General features: G+C 40.6%; 1 protein-coding gene across 2 annotated transcripts in view; it reads left to right on the forward strand.

The window, feature by feature from the left end:
* The window catches only part of lrriq1 (leucine-rich repeats and IQ motif containing 1), a 40,272-nt gene that overhangs the window by 2,779 nt on the left and 15,594 nt on the right, over window positions 1-21,899 (forward strand). For both annotated transcript variants that reach the window (XM_086028752.1, XM_086028753.1), the window contains exons 4-17: window positions 62-158; window positions 237-334; window positions 398-472; window positions 578-3,391; window positions 3,943-4,095; window positions 4,186-4,336; window positions 5,291-5,484; window positions 6,203-6,333; window positions 7,154-7,227; window positions 7,299-7,392; window positions 14,372-14,554; window positions 18,695-18,973; window positions 19,764-19,875; window positions 21,198-21,320. In XM_086028752.1, coding sequence (XP_085884878.1) covers window positions 62-158; window positions 237-334; window positions 398-472; window positions 578-3,391; window positions 3,943-4,095; window positions 4,186-4,336; window positions 5,291-5,484; window positions 6,203-6,333; window positions 7,154-7,227; window positions 7,299-7,392; window positions 14,372-14,554; window positions 18,695-18,973; window positions 19,764-19,875; window positions 21,198-21,320 — 4,578 coding nt within the window. The remainder of the gene's footprint in view (window positions 1-61; window positions 159-236; window positions 335-397; window positions 473-577; window positions 3,392-3,942; window positions 4,096-4,185; window positions 4,337-5,290; window positions 5,485-6,202; window positions 6,334-7,153; window positions 7,228-7,298; window positions 7,393-14,371; window positions 14,555-18,694; window positions 18,974-19,763; window positions 19,876-21,197; window positions 21,321-21,899) is intronic.

Below are 21,899 nucleotides of genomic sequence, written 5' to 3' on the forward strand. Positions count from 1 at the left end.
ACTTTAAATTAGGTTCCTTCTTGTGCATAGTGCGTCTGTCTGTATGTTTGCTCTGGTGCAGGCAGATACATTTGATGAACAAAATGGAGACAACAGCGCCTCCTCTGGCAGTTCTGCAGATGAACAAGAGTTCTCAACTGTGCCATATGACAGCCAAGGTACAATGCTGCCGGACTGTCAGCAGTCACAAGGCGGCGCCACAATGCAAGCGTGGTGTCTTTAACATCCTTTTTTAGATGTGGGTGGGAGTGAACTCCAACTGGACATGGAGCGCAGGAGACGAGAGGAACAAGACTTTGAGGAGGAGCTGCACAGGCTGAAGGAAGTGGGAAAGGTCAGTTGGAAAAAGTCTTTGAGGTAAATCCAGGAAACAAAATCTTGTATGTTTGATTTGCAGCTGCGTCAGAAGGAAGTTGATATGATGGAGTTAAAGGCTCAGGAAGAGATTGAGCGGGAGTTCCAGCTTCAACAGGTTGTTATCGTCGAGAATATTTACGAAGCGATTAATAATTATTTTTATTTCAACTATTTGGGTGTCAAAATTTATAAGAAAATATATTATATACCGATCCAACAGGAACTCCTCAACGACATGAAGAGACGTGTGGAGGAGGAGTTGAAAAGGAGGAAAGAGGAGCAGTGGAGCCTGGTTCAACAACAGAAAGAAGAGGAAAAGAAGTGGGAAAGGTGGAAAGATGAAGTGAGGCAGAAAAAGGTTGAGGGCAAACCGAAGGAGGAGGACAAAGAGGATGAGAAGAGGAAAGAGGCAGAGAGGAAGCAAATAGAGGAAGAGGAGGAGAGGAGGAAGAAAGGGAAAGAAGTCAAGAGGGGGAAAGAAACAGAAAGTAAACTTAAAGAGGAAGTGAATATGACTAGGAGCAAGGAGGAAGATGACAGGAAAAGGAAGCAGGTAGGGGAAGAAGAAGAAACAGAGGCGGAAAGGGAGGAAGTGGAAGCTTGGAGGAAACAGACAGAGGAAAAGGAAAAGAGTGGGAGGAAGCAAGAAGAAGAGAGGCGCAGACAAATGCAAGAAGAACTGACGATGAACAAGGATGGAGACAAGAGTTGGAAAAAAGCAGAAAGGAAACTGAAGGAAGAAAAGGACATGATGAGGAAGGAGGAAGAGGACAAGCGGAAACAGGCAGAGAGGAAGGGAAAAGTGGAAGAAGAGGAAATCTGGAGAAGGAAGATGGCGGAAGTGGAAAAAAGCAGGAAGGGGGAGGAAGAGGACATAAACCGGGAAGAAGGTGAAAGAAGGAAACAGGAGGCAGAAGTGAAGAAAATGGAAGAGTTGGTGAGGAACAGGGAGGAAGAGAAAGGGAGGAGCAAAAAGGAAGCAAGCAAACGAGTAGAGGAGGAAATGAGGAGGAGAATGGTGGTCGAAGAGGAGAGTAGGAGGGAAGAGACAAAGGGGAGGGGGATTGAGGATGACGAAAAGAGGAAGAAGACAGAAGAGGAAGATGTGAGGATGAAGAGGAAGGAAGCGGAAATAAGCAGCCCGGAAGTTGAAAAGAGAGAAAACGAGCTGGTGAGGAAAAAGGAAGAGGAGGAAAACAAAATGAAGGGGAGAGGGGAAAAGAGGAACACAGAGGCAGAGAGGAAGTGGAAAAAAGAAAAGGAGAAGCAAGCCAGGGAGGAAGAAGACACAACGAGGACCAATGAAGAAGATGACCGAAGGAGGCGGAAAAAGGATGCGCAGGGTACCGAGGAAGTCGAAAAGAGGAAGAAGAATGAAGAAGGAGAGCAATTTGAGGAGTTACAAAGAAAATGCGTAGAGGAAGAGGAGCGGAGGACCAGTGAAGAAAAAGACTTGAGGAAAGTGAAAGAGCTGAAGAAAAAGGAAGCTGAGGTGAGGAAGGAGATGGGCGAAATTGAGAAAGTACTGGAGAAGGAGAAAAGAGAGGAGCCAAGGATGAAGCAGGAGGATGACAAGATGACCAGGAGGAGGGAAGAAGAGGAGAGAAGAAACAAGAAAAAGAGGGTGCAGGGGACGGAGGAGGAGGACGAGAATGAAGAACCTCTGAGAAAAAACCAAGACAAAAGGGACACTCAGGAAAACATCCAGGAAAACATTGAAATGAGCTTCCAACTAAACAGTCTTCAGGAAACCCAAAAGAGATTCAATGAGAACATCCAAGAGAACCACCATGACAGCATCAATCAGAACATTCAAGGAAACATACACCAGAACATTCATCAGAACTTCCATCAGAACATTCCTCATACGATCCATCAGAACACCCACGAGAACATACAGGAGAACATCCATCTGCACACCAATGAGAACATTCATCAGAACATCAATGAGAATATTCAGGAAAACATCCATCAAAACATCCAGGAGAACAACCACGGAAACATTCAGGAGAACGTCCATCCAAACATCAATGACAATATTCAAGGGAACAACCATCCCGAGATCAATGAGAACATTCAGGAGAACATCCATCCAAACATCAATGAGAATTTTCAGGAGAATATCCATCCAAACATCAATGAGAATATTCTAGGGAACAACCATCCGGACATCAATGAGAACATTCAGGAGAACATCCATCAAAACATCCATGAGAACAACCACGGAAACATTCAGGAGAACGTCCATCCAAACATCAATGAGAATATTCAAGAGAACAACCATCCGGAGATCAATGAGAACATTCAGGAGAACATCCACCAGAACATCAATGAGAATTTTCAGGAGAATATCCATCCAAACATCAATGAGAATATTCAAGGGAACAACCATCCGGACATCAATGAGAACATTCAGGGGAACATCCATCAGAACATCAATGAGAATTTTCAGGAGAACATCCATCTGGATATCCATCAGAACATCAGTGAGAGCAACTGTGGCGACATTCAGGAGAACGTCAATCCGAACATCAACAAAGATTTTCAGGAGAACGTCCATTCAAACATTAATGAGAATATTCAAGAGAACAACCATCCGGACATCAAGGAGACCATTCAGGAGAACATCCATCAGAACACCAGTGAGAAACTTCAGGAGAACATCCATCCAAATATCCATCAAAACATCAATGAGAACAACCAGGGCGACATTCAGGAGAACATCCATGACAATTTTCAGGAGAACATCCATGCGAAAATGAATGAGAATATTCACGAGAACATCCATCCGAATATTCATGTGAACATTCACCAGAAGTCCGCGTGCCAAACATGCCTCTCCCAGCTGATGGATCAGAGGTGGCTTTCTTGGATGAAAGTACGCATCCCCTGGTCAGAAATGCAGAACAGGAGCAGGCGGACAACTTCTGGTGCGTCCAGGAAAGAGTCCAGGAGCTCCGCCCAGAACAGCAACCTCCCTCCGCTTTGTCCCGACATGCTGCTACGTGCTGCGGGACGGGGCTCCCCGAAGGAGGTATACTACAGAAGTCATTGCGAAAAATGTTTGAAAAAAACAAAAAAAAAACCAATAATCTTTTTTTTTCTTTTTTTTGTTATCCCCTTTTATACAAAGATTCATTTTCCCGCCTTTGCCTTTTAAACAGAATCCATTGAAATGCAGTACTGTGCTACTACCCCAAAAGACGCTAAATTGCGAGGTCAACCTGACCCCCATTTTGTGTGGGTGCCTTTCCCACATAGCAGTGACAAAGGCAGTGACTTTTGCAACCAGTGTAAAAGGGCCTTCTGGAGCTACCTTTGAAGGAAGAAATTTGAACTTGGTCTCTCCATTCCATGCCGTTGCTGTTCATAAGGAGCAGCAACACAGGAAAAATTCAGACTTTTAGAGACGGTGTGAAGGGGGCTTCAAAATTCATGGGCCCACTTCGTCCCACCAATCCTGTGTCGGTGACTTTCAAACAACACAGGGAACTTTGTCAGTGTCATTCAAGCAATCGAAGGATACTTATAATAGTGTGTAATAGGGAAATGACTGAAATGACGACGCCATTTTGTGTCTTCCAGGTAACCATCTTGGTTCTGGAGGACCTGCCAGGCTGCAGTTTGTCCACTTTGGCTCAGTGCGTACGACTCCAGTCTCTAACGCTGAAAAGATGCGGGCTGAAGGTCTTGGAAGGAATCAGCCAGTTAGCGGAGCTGTGCTACATCGACGTGCGGGTAAGTGCTTGGTTGGCCATTTTGAATGGCGTTCATTTTGTCAAAGCAAACATCACCATTTATTTTGTATTTTTATTTTTTTCACGGGAGGAAAACAACATCTCGAAGGTGGACTGCGAGAATATGACTGGCCTGAGAGTTCTAAAGATGAGCTGCAACAAACTGACGTCTGTTCACGGCCTAAACGGCGCGGAGAACCTGGAAGTTCTTGAACTTTCATACAACTCCATTACACGCATTGGTAAGCACTTTTTTTTTTGCTAAGTTATTACAATTTTACAATGTCAAAATGTAACACAAATCTTCGGTCCATTGGTTCTTAATACCGATTAGCATCCAAACTAATCTACCGTTATCCCTTTTTTTCACTGCTCCACAAACTTAAATAAGTCAATTATTTGTATGCCTCAATCTGATCAACAAGAACTGAGCATTTGTACCTTTACCTCCCCGCGACCCTGTACAGGAAAAGCGGTGTTGAAGATGAAACACACTTTTTGATCATGTATTAATACAATTCCTTTTTTTTTTTTTTTTTTTTTGTGGCTTACAAAGCTTTTGTTTAGCAATGCCTACAATTCTCCTTAGGGGGGCAGCATTACTATGAGTATGCCTCTATTTTGCTCACCACTGCAAGATGACCTAACTTGGGCAATCACTTTGGACCCTTAAAGTGAACTCGCGGTGGTCAGAAGGAAAAATAAAAAAAGGTGAATTATGTAATTTCAGTCATTTCCTGGAAGAGCATTTTCAATGTTATACCTGTTATTATACGTGGTTGCCGTAGATAAATGAACCCCCAAAATGTTTTTAAAAAATACTATGTAATTTTTGGCAATATAATTGACATTGGGTAATTTTCCGCGGCACACCTGAAGATTTCTCACAGCACACTAATGTGCCACGGCACACTGGTTAAGAATCACTGCTCTAAACCCCCCCTCCCCTCCTGCCCCCCGAAAAAAACAGTCCAAGCAAGAAAAAAAATCTCCCACTGAAAATGTAATTCTTTTCAACCAGAAATATATTTTTAATGAACTGAGACTCGTCTGTCAATATTTAATTTTACATTTGTCCAACAGATGACGCTACTTGCTCCCATTCAAAGCATGCAGCAAAATTCCACCCCTTTTCAGCATTTTTGCTACTGCAATGATAACTGAGTGTCACGATTGATGTATTTCCCATCTTCTAGCTGGTCTAGGATCTTTGAGGAGACTCCAGCGCTTGTCTCTGGACCACAACCAGCTTGTGAGTACAAAAGGTCTGAGGGACATCTGCACCCTACTGCACCTCAACTGCTCTCACAACCACCTGGCTGGGGTGGAGGGTCTGGAGAGCAACGTTCTGCTCCGCACGTTGGACCTTACCTCCAACAGCCTCACCGAGGTAGTATTCGCCAATATCCTGAGCGGTATTTTGTATTAGATACAATAATATTACAATTAAAAAATAATCATTGTTTAAATATAATTTTGAAAACGATTAATATTAAACCAAGTAAATATTTTTGCTTTTTTTTTTTTACACATTCTGAAAGAGGAATTTGAAAATACTGTAAGCCACAAATAAACTTTTTTCGATTTAAAAAAAAAAATCACTATGTCTATGCCAAACATTTACATAACTATGACAAAACAAATTGAAAAAGTCAACAAGGCAATAGGTTAAATACCACAATTAAAATAAATGAATGTGTAAAGAAAATCTAAATTGATGATTATTTTGTTGATTGTAATTTAACAATGAATAAATTAGTTAAAATAAATATTTTTGTTTATTTAATGAGGCCTTGTATGGAGACGAAACAGTCGAATCACTTGTTTACGGTGTCATTTTACAATGATGTTGCAATTGGAAAAAAAAAATCAAATAAAACATTCAAAGCAATAATCGGGCAATGGTGTCATTCCGAGCAATTAACAAGACAAACACAAGAACATATTAGTGGTCTAATTACTTAATGAAACGGTGCTTTTCTGCCCGGCTGGACCGTCTGACATTGATGGATGGACCCCACTTAGCAGCAGCCCGCTAACGTTGTTGTAACCCCCCCCCAAGCGTGCTTGTCGTTAAGTGACAACTGGGCTGTGTTCCTCCACTCCAGCCGCCCGCTCTGCACGACCACGTCCTCCTCGGGGAGCTGCACATGGACGACAACAGCCTGGCCTCTCTGCGCCGCCTTCTCACTGCCTCATGGCTGCCGCACTTGCACACGCTCACGCTGGCGCGCAACAGGTAATATATACTGAGATGGAGAATAATACGCAAATATTCACTTATGGGCTGCAGTGTGAGGTATGCAGTTCAGTGAGAACTAAAAAACAAAACAAACCCCCCCAAAAAATACTGCCAGTAAATGTGTGAATATTTTGTGTCTATTTTTTTTGGTGTGTGTTTTTTTAAATCAATTTAAACAGCAAAAATCTACCAACCGATGTTTTTACAATCATTATACAAATTTTAGTCATTCCAAATATTTTTAATGTAATAAATAAACTATAGTAGAGTTCTGCTGTATTTTTTTTTAATTACTGACATTACCAAAAAAATCCATGAACTTTAGTGCCAACTAAGTATCCTTCCACTTAACTGTAGTCTATATAAATCTATCAAATTTTGATATGTACCGGTATATATGTATCCTTCATGTGTACAGTCTCTGGATGTGTGTATATACAGCACAGTCAAATGTGTACACTTTTGTATTGAAAAGCTTTAACATGTCTGTTTAAAGTACTTGAGGAGTGTTTGAATATAGTTTGTATTGTAGAATAGCCCCACATCCCACTGAGAGCTGTTTCTAATATTCGGACCCTCTCGCGGAGTGTAAACGGTAACCAAAATATTCGGCACAGCTCTTAGTGTTATGCAATACGCTGCAAACTACAAGCACAATAATAAACATTGAATAACAGAGTCAATTAAGAGTGAAAGCAGAGTGTTTGCGTTGGGTCTCATGAGATTGTGTACCTAATAAAATGTCCAGTGATATTACGCATCTTAGCTATATGTGGACGTGCGGTGCTATTAAAGTGTATTTCTTTGTGTGCTCAAGGCTCGCGCACCTGCCTGACATGTCTGTTGCCGTATCGCTGGCTAACCTGGACCTGCGTTTCAACTGTCTTTCAGGTAAGTGAACTTTAAATTGCTAGCACCAAAACCAATACTCCTGCCCTATTAAGCAAAAATTGTCTCTTAAGACGTGCAGAACGTGTGCCACAGCCTGTCAGGATGCAGTTCCTTGGATGAGGTACACCTCACTGGGAATCCTCTCCAACGGGAGGACAGCTGGAGGTGAGAATAAAACAATCAAGATTCGACACTCAGTGAAAAATCACCTGCAGCCCATCAGGGTGATTTGTGAAAGCAGCACATTTCTGGAATTTGTCGGAATTTCCAATGAAGTATCGAGCGACATTCTAACTGGAAGGCCACAGCTTGCCACTACCGATGTTCTGTGGAACATGGAGTGATTTTTCTTATCCCCCAAATCATTCCAGTTTCTCAAATAACCTCAACATTCCTTCATTCCCTTCATTTCCAGCATTAGTGGTGTACTTGTGCCACCGTACACGGACACCCGTAGAGCTTGAGAAAAAAAAAAGAAGTATTCTTTGAATGCTGAGCAGCTATGTCCATATTTAACTCACCCTTCCGTATTTCTCTACTTATTCAATTATTATTGAAAACATTCACACTTCCAAATGTTCCGCATATTCTATTTAGTAAGCTATTTTTCACATTGCCCAAATTCTCACTTTTTTAAGTATCCCTCATTGTCCAAGTCAAAATTCCCAAATGAACGCAGAAATGTCTCACCTAATCCTTCCAGCGATCTAATCCGATTAAAATCATTACAACTTCAAAATGTTCAACTCATTCTGGACATTTGGGGAATTATTTTTCATATTTCCAAAAATTGCTATTCCGCAGTTTCACACCAAAATTCCCAAACAAGGAGACATTTTACATGTATATTACATTTTCCTCCTTGTTTCACATTTCTCAACCGATTTAAATCATTCCAACCTCATTCACAACATTCAGGTTACTATTTTGCTTTTGGGCAGCTTTCATTAGAAATGATACATGGATACCAAACCTTAAATCACCCTTGATCACAATGATTTTAGCTATTTTGATTATATTAATAGTACAATTCAATATTTTAAAATTTATTAATTTATTTATTTTAAACAACCCTCACATTCTACATTTCATTTATCTAACTTAATCCTATGCTAGTTTAGTTCTGCACCTTCACCTTCACCACTGAAGTGCAATTTCTACAGAAATTGCATTCTTGATTTTTCTATGAGTTTATATGATAAGACAGAACCCTACTATCGGCCATTTTGGTGCCCAAAAACGGATTCACAAACCATTCTGTAATGGCTGCCGGTCCAAAACAAGCTAAAGTCAACTTGAACTTCCTGCCAAAAAAGCCATTAATGCTTGGCTTAGGGATAATTGTGTTACGGATTTTGTCTCTAAGAGCAAAGTCGAGGAGCCAAACACAAGCGGTACGACTTTACTCAAGGATTCCGACCCCTTAGTGTCTTAAAGGAGACATGTTACGCAATGCTTTCCACAGTTTAAATCAGTTCCCTGGTGTCCCAATAAAACCTCTCTGACATTCTTCTGTCAAAATCAACAAAGGATTAAAGAATTAGAGAACACTTAACATTAATTGTAACACAGTCTCATTGTTTCAGTTTCATGCAAATGCCAAGGACAGCTTTTGTTACCATGACAACTGGGATGGAGCAAGGGCGTTGTGATGAAGCGAGCGCTTACTCAGCGTTGCCAACTTACCGACCATCGACCTTATTTCCTAAAAATCCCTATTAATAGGCGCTAAATTGCATGGAACATTTGGGGGAGCACCACAAGCTCAAAATGAGATTTGAAGTAGATGGAATTGGAAGTTTCAGCGGAAGACGCAAACATATTTCTGAGTGAACAGAAAATGAATCGATCACTCATATGAATTTGGAGAAGGCAACAACTGCATATAAGCCATGTTTTATTTGATTTAGCTCGTTCTGTGTGGAAAATGGATGCATGTGCCCATCCTGTGTAACATTGCATTTAAAATTTGGGATAGCAAATCTGTAAAATTGCTGTGGGAAAGGCCAAAGGCAGTTGTCCATGTGCGCCCAGAAATGCAGATTTTAAATGAGCTTTGTCAGGTGATCTGGCATGACTCCTTCTTGTGACTGTCTCCAAGCCAACCATTAGATCATTTAGAAGCTCCAAAACAGCAAATAAGTTGTCGTACTTTTAAAAAAATGTTTACGCAAGCAGAAAAGTTCTTTCAGGTTTGTTCTCAGGTTTGAACCTGCCTTTCAGCCTCAGCGTTTAAAGAGGAAGTCAACAAAAAAAAAGTCATTGCAATCATATGCGCCTTCACTATAGTCTAAACATGACATTCTGATTAATATTGTGTTGTGGAATATGAGTTAAGCAGCAAAGTCCACCCGTTTTAGCCATCTCAGGCGGCGGCCATTTTCCCACTTCTGTCAAGTGAAAATTGCTTAGGGCTCAGTTAAAGACCAATCACGGCTCACCTGTTTTCTGAAGCTCAATCCGGCCGCCGCTTGATAATTGTCGGATCTTCGGATCAAGTCATGGGCAGGAAGACTCGGTGTTGGAAGAATTATTACGTAAATCAGCAGAATTGCTACATCCCATTTTGTAAAATTCAGAACTGTTCATTTGGAGACCCATTTTGTAAAATAGGCAGATAACAAAATATTGACTTGGTTTGTTGAATTTATTTATTACTTGATGGGTAAGCTAACAGAGGCCCAACTATTTATATACAGCAAACCCTCGCCGACTCGTGAGTCACCATTCGCAAAAAATTTTTTCTGTACACCGTAGCTAAAACTATTCACTGAAAAATGCACCTTTTTGTGCCTCTTCACATTTTTATGTGCTCTTTCCATAATTCCCCAAGAGGGCTCCTTCTAAAGCATCGTGCTAGCATTGGAGGAGCTCGAGTTGTCCACCGGCATTTATTCTTTAAGGATAAGGTTTGAGTTTGAAATAATGGGATTGTAGTTCGGGAGTTTATTTAGGTTTTAAAGTCAAATTTCAGGCAATATTAAATATTTTTAGGTGCGGCGTCCATTATTCGTGAATTTTTGCTAGCGAGGATTCACTGTACAAGCAATGAAAAAGTCGATTTTCCATAATATTACCTTCTTTAAAATGTGGAACGCTAAAAGGTGAGCTCCCCCCCCCTTGGGATGAACTCAAAGTGAACTCCTCTGGTGCCTAAAAGTGGAATTTACATTTTGTATTTCCACTCGCCTGTCTTTCATCCAGAGCCAGCGAAAACAGCGACAAGCGTTGGGAATCTCATCACCGCAGAGGAAAACACTGATCCCGATAAATTTAGCTTCCACCGTAAGAGTCGGCTTTCTGGAGTAAAGTCCTTGCTCCGTGAAATATGGTCAGAGGGAGGATGTGGAAGATATACTGTCGTGTGCGAAAGTCTTAGATGTGTTGTTTTAACAATGCTATGCTAAATAGGCAGGCGAACGCTCAGAAAAGCACGGACCTCCTGGGGGGGAAAATAAGTGTTTGTGTGTCATCTGTTTTTTAGCTACTTTCTGGTTCATGGAGAATGGCAACCAGATTATTCGTTATTCATTGAATAATCACCTGAACCACAACGTTATTATTTTTGTAGGCAAAACACGTGTCCCATTTGCTAACCAAAATTTGTGACTTAAAATTGACTAGTTTGCAAAGTTAAGTGGAATTTATTTTTCCATTTTTGTAACGGTTCATTTTCCTCTCTCTTCTCTCAAACATAAATTTGACAAATTGTCTTCTCATTGGACTGGAAAACTGTGTTGTATTTACTCGTGAGATTTTTATTTGTTTTGTACGTATCATAATTTTTTTTTCCGTCAGCATATCGATTCATATTTTCTGTATTAATATATGCAATATTATCGCAATCGCACGTTACTTTGTGATTCCTATGTCAATCTTTTATTCATATCCTCATCAAAAATTGTATGGTTTCCCTTAACAAAGATTTATAGAAGTCGGATTCTTATCTCGTTTTTTTCATTGTCCTACAAAACGTCAGTTCAACAATTTTTTTTTCATTGAGCTTAAGTTCTGCACTGTGGTCACTTTTTAATTGTTACTTATTTTTATCCAGAGCCCCACTACAAATTGGATGGTTTCCCTCGACGAAAGGAAATCTATTTTCATATTTGTCCTATGATTTTGTGTTTTTCACTGTCGGAACGGTAAGAAATAATGAGGAGGAGATTTTTTTTTTTCGGCCAGCGCACTCTCCACCTCAGTGAGCTCATATGAGGTCGGAGAGGGTTTTATTTATTTAGATTTGGTGCTACGTTTGAAGAGTGCCAGACAACATGCCCGCAGGCGCGCAACAGAATCCCGATCTGTGTCAGCGAGACAAAAACACAGTCAGACCATGGCAGACGGACAGCGAGCTGTCAATCACCAGCACAGGGGAAGTTCTTTAAAAAAGAAATGTCTAGTGTTTAAAGTTGCTGAACACAAAGCAGCATTTAAAGCAGCCAAAAACATTACGTTGCCGCACACACTTTCCCCTGCACACATCCATAAAAACAAAAAAAAAGCCAGACCACCCACAGGTGCCAACTTAGAAAAAGACAAATTTTGTTGTTTTACTTTAATATTGTTGAACAACATAAATCAGCCTTCCCCAAACTTCTTTAAACCACGCACCTCGCTCAACATCCCACCAGTGGCGCATGCCTCCTTTCCCTTGCAAATTGCAATTACAAGAGTGGTTTTTGATTGTTTGGAAAAAAAAAGTGAGGAAAAAAATCACATTAAACTGTTTTAATTTGTGAAAATTCCATACTTATTAAAAAAAATCAAAAATAAATGTTACCATGCTACCGTTAAATTTTTAATCCTACGCACACCCTGGAGGATGCCCAAGTGCATTAACTTAAAAAAACAAAACTGAATTTAATATTGTTTGACCTAAACCTTTTCCCAAAACAGTTAAACATTTTGACAGAGCTTGCACACACCCTTTTTTCCTGCAAATAGCAATTATGGATGTGGAATCTACATTGTAGATATGTATTTGTTAAAACAAATTACATTTGTAATCTCACTCATCCCCCAGGGGGCACTTGAGCACCCCATCTTGTATAAAACGTTTTAATAGAATTTTAGTGGGGTTAAGGTTGTTTTTTTTTTGTTTTTGCCGGACCAGACTACATTCTTAACCATGGGTGCTAACTTATTGAATTTAATATTATTTAAAAAATACAACTTTCCAACCTTTTTTTTTAGACATGCCCCCTCCAACATTCCGACAAAGTTCTCACTCCTCTCCACCTCTTGCCCCTCTTTAATCGAAAAAAAAAAAAAGTTAAAACAAAGTCAATAAGTCATCATATTTAATTATGCATATTTGAGAAAATTAGTTAGTTAGTTGTGGAAATGAGATTTTAGCCATTTTAATCAAATTGCAATTATCTGTCTTAAAACAACAACATATTTTACTGTACAAAAGTTCTGGAGTTTAATTAAAGATTCAAATTTAAACTTTTTGGGTGAAAAACAATTTTTTTAATTTTTTTTTTTACCCGAATTCCATTCCATTTTCAATTGCACCCTGAGAGCATCCATTTTGTTGACTGATGTTAAAAACCTATTCTTGGGTTGAGTGTGAGGAATAATCCTTGAAAATTTGAATAAGGTTGACATAGAATTGGCCTACTCAAGAAAACTATTGAAAAGTATTGGGACACTAATTTTAATCAGTCAATCAGAAGTTTTCCCAAAACTTATGAAGATGTTTTACAGATAATAGCCGAAGGAGTCGCTGTTTTATAAATACTGTATATCGAGTTTTCTTATTGTGTCATCTTTAGTGAACATGGGACTGAAATATCCACAAAAACCGCCGTGAACCCATCCCATGTTTGGCGGCCTATCGTATGTTGCTCTGAGAAACCATTTTGAACATCTCTGTTGTTCATCGTGTTTAAAAAACAACAACTTTGTAGCCCAAGGGTGTTTTTTTGAAAAAATGTTATTATTATTGACGTTCCCCAGCGTCCCCGCAGAGTTTCCAGCTCCACATATTCCCACATTTGGACGGCCCGGAAAAGTCTGTTTCTCTGGCAGATAGTTGGGATTCCTCTGCTCGGACATCCTTAGCCTCGGGCCGCCATTTCAACACCCCAACCCCCCCCCCCCCCCCAACCCAAAGACTCTGCCACTCAGCAGGTCCCTTAGCCTCACAAGACCCTGATAACTTAACTAACAACACTTGTTGGACTTTTCTACAAGTGCGGAACTACTACTTTTTGTGTGTGTGTTTATTACTATTATCGTGAAACATAGGCTTTTCCCAAAGGACAAAGGGACTCTATGAAGAGTATTGGACATGTTACCATATTTGGTGACTGGAAACCCTAACGCCTCAATGATAGAGCCACTTAAATTGTCACCTAAAACGAAAATAGTGATTACATGCATTACGTGATTACATTAATTCTGTATTCGTTTTAGGTGTGGAAATCGCAGAGTAACTTGCACTGGCGTATTATTGCGATATTTTGCCATTATTACTAATGATTCCAAATTGTTAGCTAATCTAAATGTATATGTGGAAGAAACCAGTCGACGATGCTACTTATCTAAATATTCTGTATGTAACTGATGACAAAATAAAAAGTAACATTAAAACGCAAAACGTAAGCGAGTATGCTAATGCTCTATATTCATTAGCTAAGACATAAATCGTGTTTGTATTGGGCCTTTAAAATGCGGGGATCATATTACACGATAAAATGGTGGGTATTTTTGGGGCTTTCCTTTTTAAAGGCGAATCCTTTAAATGATCTTTTGACTTTGCAATTTAGTGTCGCCCATCAGTCTGTTATACCTGCTTCCAAATGGAGCTTATTTGGGCGAATTTCGTAGTCCGAGTCAATGTACGACTTCTTTTTTAGTTTTGGCCATGGGTCCTTGTGACTTTTTACTACGTTGTGTTATGGTGATAGATATGGCCGCCCCATTTCGTTTCATTGAGGGAAATTGGTGCCAGGAGCAAATTATTTTCCAGGGGACATTACTGCGTGAGTTTTGGGGGTCGTGTTCAGAACCCCTAAAATACTGTACATACATTTTCACCAGGATACACACACATACCTGCTACATTATGTCTAACATTTAGCCAAGATGGCTTCTAGATGTATGGATAGATGACCAAGTTTTCTCTTGTTGTCAGATGCACTCTACAGGCAGCAGTGTCCAGTCTGAGGACAATCGATGGGACGGATGCAGGCGCCCTCCTGACGGATTTGTCTGTTGCTAGGCAGATAAATTCTGCCGCGGACGGACTCCTCAGCTTGATCCGGACGCAACTTCAGCAGATTGGCGATTTACAGCGGCAGCACATTGAGCAGCTCAGGTAGATACAAAATAATTCTTATGTCAATGCAGGTGCTGGCCTTGCCTGAAAAGACACAGTAAGGCCGCCATTTTGGTTTGAAGAGGTCTTTCAAGGATTAACTTCAAGAGATTTTGTCCAGTCGCTATCAGATTCGAAGTATTCATACTAAACAGATGGATGGTCTTAAAATTACAAAGCAGTTGGGTTTTTGTTATTGCGTATGGGCAAAGAATAACGGCGAAGTTTGATGACTGGTTCAGTCGTGCACAGTAAAGTTTAAGAACATTCCGCTCCTAAAGCCAGTTTCACTGAGCAACAGGACATTTGGTAGGCGTGTCTATCATGAGTAAATCCACAAAAAAGTCTTTACTCATTCACTGTCATTGACAAATGTACTTGTATTTTCACAGTACAGCCATTAAATCCCAGGAACATATTTATATATTTAAAAAAAAAATTCAAACGATGGGCTAAAAGAGGATCTGAAAATGTCTGGCAGTGAATGAGTTAATAAACCATGCTGAAAAAGATACACAAAGTCTACCATTATGTTTTCAAGAGGCCATTTGAGGCTCATTTTGGTAATCCCAGCAGTTCTTCCTGACCCTTGTTGCCACTGAGTACAAAATGTTGATGTTTTTTTTTTGGTAGGGATGTCACAATATTAGCAATATCGTGATATCGCGATATTAAAATTGCCACGTCATATCGTGATATTATCGTACCGTGACATTTTGATATCGTGACATCCCTATTTTTTTGTAATTATCGTTGCGATCAAACCCAAAAGTGATCATTTTGTTGCTGACTTCACCAGGTAATCAAGCTGCGCAGCAAGCGACAAACAAACCGGGTGGTACAAAAGACACCTTATCTTTTTAGTCTCGTCTTGAGAGACCCTCGAGCCGGCCAGGAATGTCAGCTACCTTCTTGTTATGTCTGATGCACAGGGTGTAGCGAGCCTAAAGACAACGTTCATCTATTTTCACAAGGCCTTCCACGTCGCCGGCCCGCGGTGCTCCTCGGACCACCAAGGCTTTCAAAACGGCGGTCAACTTTCCACTCCACTTCGTGACCCATCCAAATTACAAAGCACAAAAGATAAAAAGTGGCGTCGACGACTCCCACAGGTCACGCTGAGGACTGCTATGGCTTGAGGGAGGGCTGGTAGCGTTGCTCACCCCTCACAGTGCGCCCTCGACCCCCTTCTGGCCACTGGACAATGAGTCAGTTTGTGGTCTTTGCAGGGAACAGCGCCGCCATTTAACCCCTGGCCTGACCTGGTGTCACTGCAAGGCTTAGACGAGACTTAGCGCATTGCCCACACGCCCGTCCAGTAAAGGCGGAGGAACCACGGGGTCTGGCACGGGTACGGTTTCACAACTTTTCCCAACAGGACGCAGGATGAAAGAGCGCTTGTAGACGATATCACTTTTACTTTTAAAAGTCAGTCCACACAAGACTGCTGAAAAGTGATCCAATATGTTGGACTAATACTTGAAAAATGTGTGAAGATGTGTAAAACTAGAAGGTTCAGAAAAAAGGCTGTTCTCGTGAAAAATGGATCAGGGATTCCCAGATTCTGGTGCGCACCTATGTGGGGGTGCGTGAGCATTCACGTTACTATAATTCCTCCTTCCAATTGTGAATTGTTCAATACAATGTTGTTGTTTGAGTTTCAACTCATCAGTTCTGTGGCTCATTTGGACCCTATTTGGAGTTTTGTAGTATAAGCCCTGGAATTTGCCCAAAATGGCTGCTTCAAGCCAAAATATCAAACTTCTTTTTGAATTCCATTTCGGGCGTCCTGTTATGGTATGTCCACCAAATTTTGTGTTTATGTACTTGTGTCAGGAGCGCTTTCTTTAACTTTCCAAAAATCCTCAAAATTCTGATTAATATTGCGTTTGTGGAATATGAGTTAAGCAGCAAAATCCACCCTATTTTAGCCATCTCAGGGGGCGGCCATTTTAGCTTTTCTGTCAGCTGAAAATGACATCACAAACGATCAGGGCTCAGGTAATGACCAATCATGGCTCAGCTTCAGGAAACAGGTGAGCTGTGATTGGTCGTCACCTGAGCCCTGAGACACTGTGATGTCATTTTCAGTTGGCAGAAATGACAAAATGGCCACCGACATGGCTAAAAACGGGTGGATTTAGCAGAATGCCGTGTTTCAACTAGTGGGCTTGCATAGACATATTCTTGAAAAAAATATGTTTCAGTTGACTTCCGCTTTAAAGAATTCCAGCTGTAAGCTACCGATGGTCATATAAGAGCAACTGCTTGCTGGTGCGATTATGCCGCGAAATCTGAGCTTGAGTGAATCGTCACATCGTTAGTGTCCTGTTGTGATAGGACATGCCATGACAGTTTCGTACTGATCAATGAAACTGGTTTCAGGGGCTCGTTTTTTTTCCCCCCCAACTGTCTGAAAGTCTTCAAAGTAACGATCAAGCTTTGAGCCTCTTGCTCGGTTGACATTAGATATTTAGGCAATTCTTTATTCGTATTCAATTCATATTCGTCGATTTAGTTAATTCCCTGTAGTGCCACTGTCACCCATCCGACGAGTATCCGAGCTTCCGATTGGTGCTCATTTGGGCGAATTCCCTCGTAAGAGTTTGTCAAGGTAAAAGCGTGGGAATTAGGCTGCTTCAAACCGACTGCTTCAAACCTAAATACTGGACAACTTCCTGTTCGTGGTCAGATATGGGTCCTTGAGACTTTTTCGCATTTCCTTTTATGATAAACATGTGCACCAGTTTGGTGTCGATCGGTGAAACTGGTGTTGGGAGCTAATTTTTTTTTAACATTCCAGGGGGGCACTACTCAGATTCCACTGTACTCCTCTGGATGTTTCAGTAATCACCTATTAAGACTCTGTGAAGTTTTTATATGTAAACCTTGAGTGGAACAGTGTTTTACATTCTCAGAGTGACCCCGGAGTGAACCAGCAGGTAAAAGAAGGAAGGTCACTGGGGTCGCTTCCCTTCGGACCTCCAGAGTCCTCTCCCTCTTTGTCCCACTGTGAGGGGAAGAGACAGGTCTTTGTGGAGAGGGACATGGTCTACAGGTTACTGGCCTGCTACTCTAGCAGAGCCCCCCAGCCTGGAGGACAGAAAGGGGGGGATCAGAGACATGCTGCTAATAGATTCATTAAGTTTTCATTGAGGTTCCTTTGTGGCCACTAAATCCCCTCAATGAAAGACTCACTATATGCTGTTAGGAGACACACATACCCTCTCTTGGAGGTCCACAATAAAGTGTGTGAAGGCTGATGTTAGTCGAAACTATTACAAGTAAATGAGGTCCTCAATTTACAACGGGGTTCCGTCCCTGCGGAAATGACGCAATTCGTAGGTAAGTGGGAACACACCGTAGACTTGTGGGCACCAACGTGGTGCACGTGTGACGGGGGACAAGTGACGGGGGACAAGCCAAGAGTCGTAACAACATTCAAGCTGTGCACTGGCTACTGTACATTATATTAAAGCGACATTACTTCAGTGTTGTATAGTAAAAGATTTATATATATATATATATATATATATATATATATATATATATATACTAGTACTGTCAAGCGATCATAATTTTAAACGAATTAATCGCAAAATTTTCCATAATTAATCGCAATTAATCATATTTTTCATTTACAATTGTTTTACGTAGCTTGGAAACGACATTTACTTGAGGAAAATCTTGGAAGTAATGTGGAAAAAAAATGTAAGTATATTTTGATGCAAAGATTGTTCTAGTAGCTCTCTACGATTATTTTCCTGTAAAATACAACTGTTAAATGATACACCAAAGACGTACAACTAATATGGAATTTGAATTTGGCTTTGGAACGTGCGCTAATTATTTTGGATTTCTCTAATGAGCCGTCGAACAACTTTTTAAAGTAAAACTCCGTAAAAGCCTGTCTTTGCGACAGTGACACTCCGCTAAGTTTGGCTGCAAGGTGAGCAGAGGTCAGCTGAGTACAATTGAGTTAACTGAGTTAATTTTTTTTCATGCGTTCTAACATTTAAATCTCCATAGTTAATGCTTTAACTTTGACAACCCTAATATATACCCTATATATTATACGTGTATCACTTTTGTGAGCTACTGTATGTTCTTCATGCTTTGGTAAATGCTGTTTGTCGACAGCAAAGCTTCCCACCCACTGGACGCCATCAAACTTTCCTGCGGACACTTGACAGAGGCTTTGCACCTGGCCGAGGAGCAGCGACGCTCCCTAGAACGTTCCCATGTCGGGCAAACACCTGCCAGCCGGACAGCCTTTGATGAAACTCTTGACCAGGTTTCGCCCGTCGCTTCCGGAAAGGGCAGTGCGACGCCATTTTGTGACATTCATGCATCAGCAGTGATGGGAACAAGGATAAGAGTGCAAATGCCGTCACACCATGAAGACTATGACCTTAAAAGGTAATTAACTCCTGAGTTTGTTAGTTCAACCAAACATGGAAAGGCATTGTTTGATTGCAGTTTGTCGGCAAAATTATGCAAACACTACAAAAAAAATACAGTTTTGGTTAAAATATTTATTTTTCTTAGTACAGTTGTACCTTGCCTTATGAGTTTAATTCGTTCCGGGACTATCTCCGATTTTGTAAAACCGAGCGAGCGATGGCTCATAACTTGGAAAAATCATACGTCAGGATACCACTGTACTTTAGGGATTCATTTATCTGTCTTTTTGTTGTTTTAGTCCCACTGGAAGATTCAATAAAAAATAGTAAAGTCATCTTGATGTTGAGAATTAGCAAGTGACCTGCTAGTATGACAGTGAAGCTAACACAAATACACAAGTTCATATGTGTAATATATAGGGCGGTACGGTGGTCGACTGGTTAGCACGTCCGCCTCACAGTTCAGAGGTCATGGGTTCGATCCCGGCTCCGGCCTCCCCGTGTGGAGCTTGCATGTTCTCCCCATGCCTGCATGGGTTTTCTCCGGGTACTCCGGTTTCCTCCCACATTCCAAATAAAACATGCATGGTAGGTTGATTGGACTCTCTAAATTGCCCCTAGGTGCGATTGTGGGTACAGATGTTTGTCTCTGTGTGCCCTGCGATTGACTGGCAACCAATTCAGGGTGTCCCCTGCCCACTGCCCGATGACTGCTGGGATAGGCTCCAGCACACCCGCGACCCTTGTGAGGACAAGCGGTATAGATAATGGATGGATGTTTTCTCATTTTCTCTGTTTGCCATCAGCATCTCTCTTGCATCAGAAGTTGGAGGCGGGAAAGCAGCAGATGGAGGCAACCTTGGGTCCTCTGAGCTGAAGAGCAATCTTGTACAGCACCATGCGGCAACTCTCATCCAGGTAAAATTGTTGGCTATAATAGCAACCTATGCTAAATGTTTTAGACGCTTTAGACGCGCACCCCCCTCAACAGTCTAGTGCAACCCTTCTCCGAAACCCCCTCTTGGTTTATAGCCAATAAAGACATTATTTAATAGTGAAAACACATAAAAATGAATTATTGGTAAAGTATTATAGATCACTATTTCACTTTTAATATGGCGCACCCCCATTTGGGAATCCTGTAAATGTGTTCTTTCCTGGTCGGCTATCTTGTGGGCCTCATATGTACTGTGTAGCCACGTTGCACTAATCCTCCACGGGGCTTTTATTTCAAAAAGCGTGCAATTCAACACTTCCCGCAGATTATTCAACACACAATGTGTCAAATGAGTCCTTTGAGGTTTGGATGATTTTGTGTTCATGTGTGTGTGTGTGTGTGTTTGTAAATAATAGTTATATTTTCACAAGAAAAAGACAAAAATTAAGAAAATCTTGTTTTTCAACATAAATTGCATTGTTTTTTTAAGAAAGTTATAATCTTGCAATAAGTTATTTTTTCTGTAATACCCAGTATCTTATGAGAATAGTTTTGTTTTTATAAAGAGATCTTATGACAATAAAGTTGTATTTTTTTTTTTCAAAACGTTATCTGAAAAAAAGCTCTAATCTCATAAGAATAGTTAAACTTTTTATACAAATTGTAATCATTCAAAAGTAAGGTTATACTTTTATGAGAAAAAATCTGTAAACTAATAAGAGTAAATTCATATTTTTTTAATAGTCATAACTTGAGCAGAATACCCAAGTTATTTTGTCGTTATTTTTTATAATCTTACACGAATAAAGTTTTTTTTTTCTGAACCTCCCCCCAAAACCTACTAGTAATAAAGTCACATTTTTACTCCAAAGAAAAAAAATCCAGTGTCATGATAGTAAAGTTGTACTTAAAATGTCATATTATTTATGAGAAATATTGGAGTTCATTTGATTTGAATGCCTTTTTTGTTTGTTTGTTTTGTTTAAAATGAAAAGGCATACTCCAATAAACTCGTAAGCGTGTGTGTGTCCATGTGTTGGGAAGATACATAGTGATTTATCAAATTCCAAAGAAGTGCGGTAGTAGGAGTCCCCCTGTTCTTCCCCCCCAATTCCCACAGGGACTCATTGGATTTAGAGGCACACTGGAGCTCCATTTGTCTTGGAGCAACCCAAAGTCATGCAGAGTTCAGGGAAAAAAGAGGAACATGTTTTGTCTTTGGAATGGGCTAGCGCACGGTATTGTAGCGCTCATAAAGTGTTTAAAAAACTTTTTTTTTTTTTTGCACGTGTTCTGCATCCAGGCGCGATGGAGAGGCTTCACCTTGAGGAGGAGGCTGGCTGCTGCCCTCGCTGCTGTCACGTCCCCGCAAGGTGACGACGACACTTTTGAGGTGGTGGACGTGGAGGAGTTTGTCCTGGATGAGGTGTGTTGGTACACCTTTTGCTAAAAGACACCAAAAACTGTCCAATCACAGAACAAAAACAAACAAAAAAAATCACTGAAAACCTCATTTAAAGCTATCCAACTGTATGCATAGTCGTTTGAATTTCTAAATTATTCTTGGAAACTATGGCAAACGATGTGATGAACTAATAAAGCTATCACCTATGCGGCTGCCTGCATAGTCATTTGAATCGCTGAAAAATTCTTGGACACTGAATTAGACTCTCAATCTCAATCATAGATCAAGCTATGTGGCCTTAACATAGTTACTTGAGTCCCTTCATTATTCTGGGATGCTACAGTAAACCATTTGACAAATTACTAAAGATATGCAGCCATCATGTAGTAATCTCAGTCCCTGAATTATTCTTGGACGCTACAGTAGACCATCTGAGTAACTAATAAAACTATGTGGCATCCGCATAGTTGTTTGAAAGCCTAAATTACTCTTTGACGCATACGTTTGATGAGCTATTTGGCCTTCCACATCATCATTCGTTCTATGAATTCATCATGGACACGACACTAGACCATCTGATTATTTAGTAAAGTTATGCGG

The sequence above is a fragment of the Filicampus tigris genome, chromosome 4 (genome assembly GCF_054856515.1).
Source record: "Filicampus tigris isolate MCC_2025a chromosome 4, RoL_Ftig_1.0, whole genome shotgun sequence".
Lineage (NCBI taxonomy): Eukaryota > Metazoa > Chordata > Actinopteri > Syngnathiformes > Syngnathidae > Filicampus > Filicampus tigris.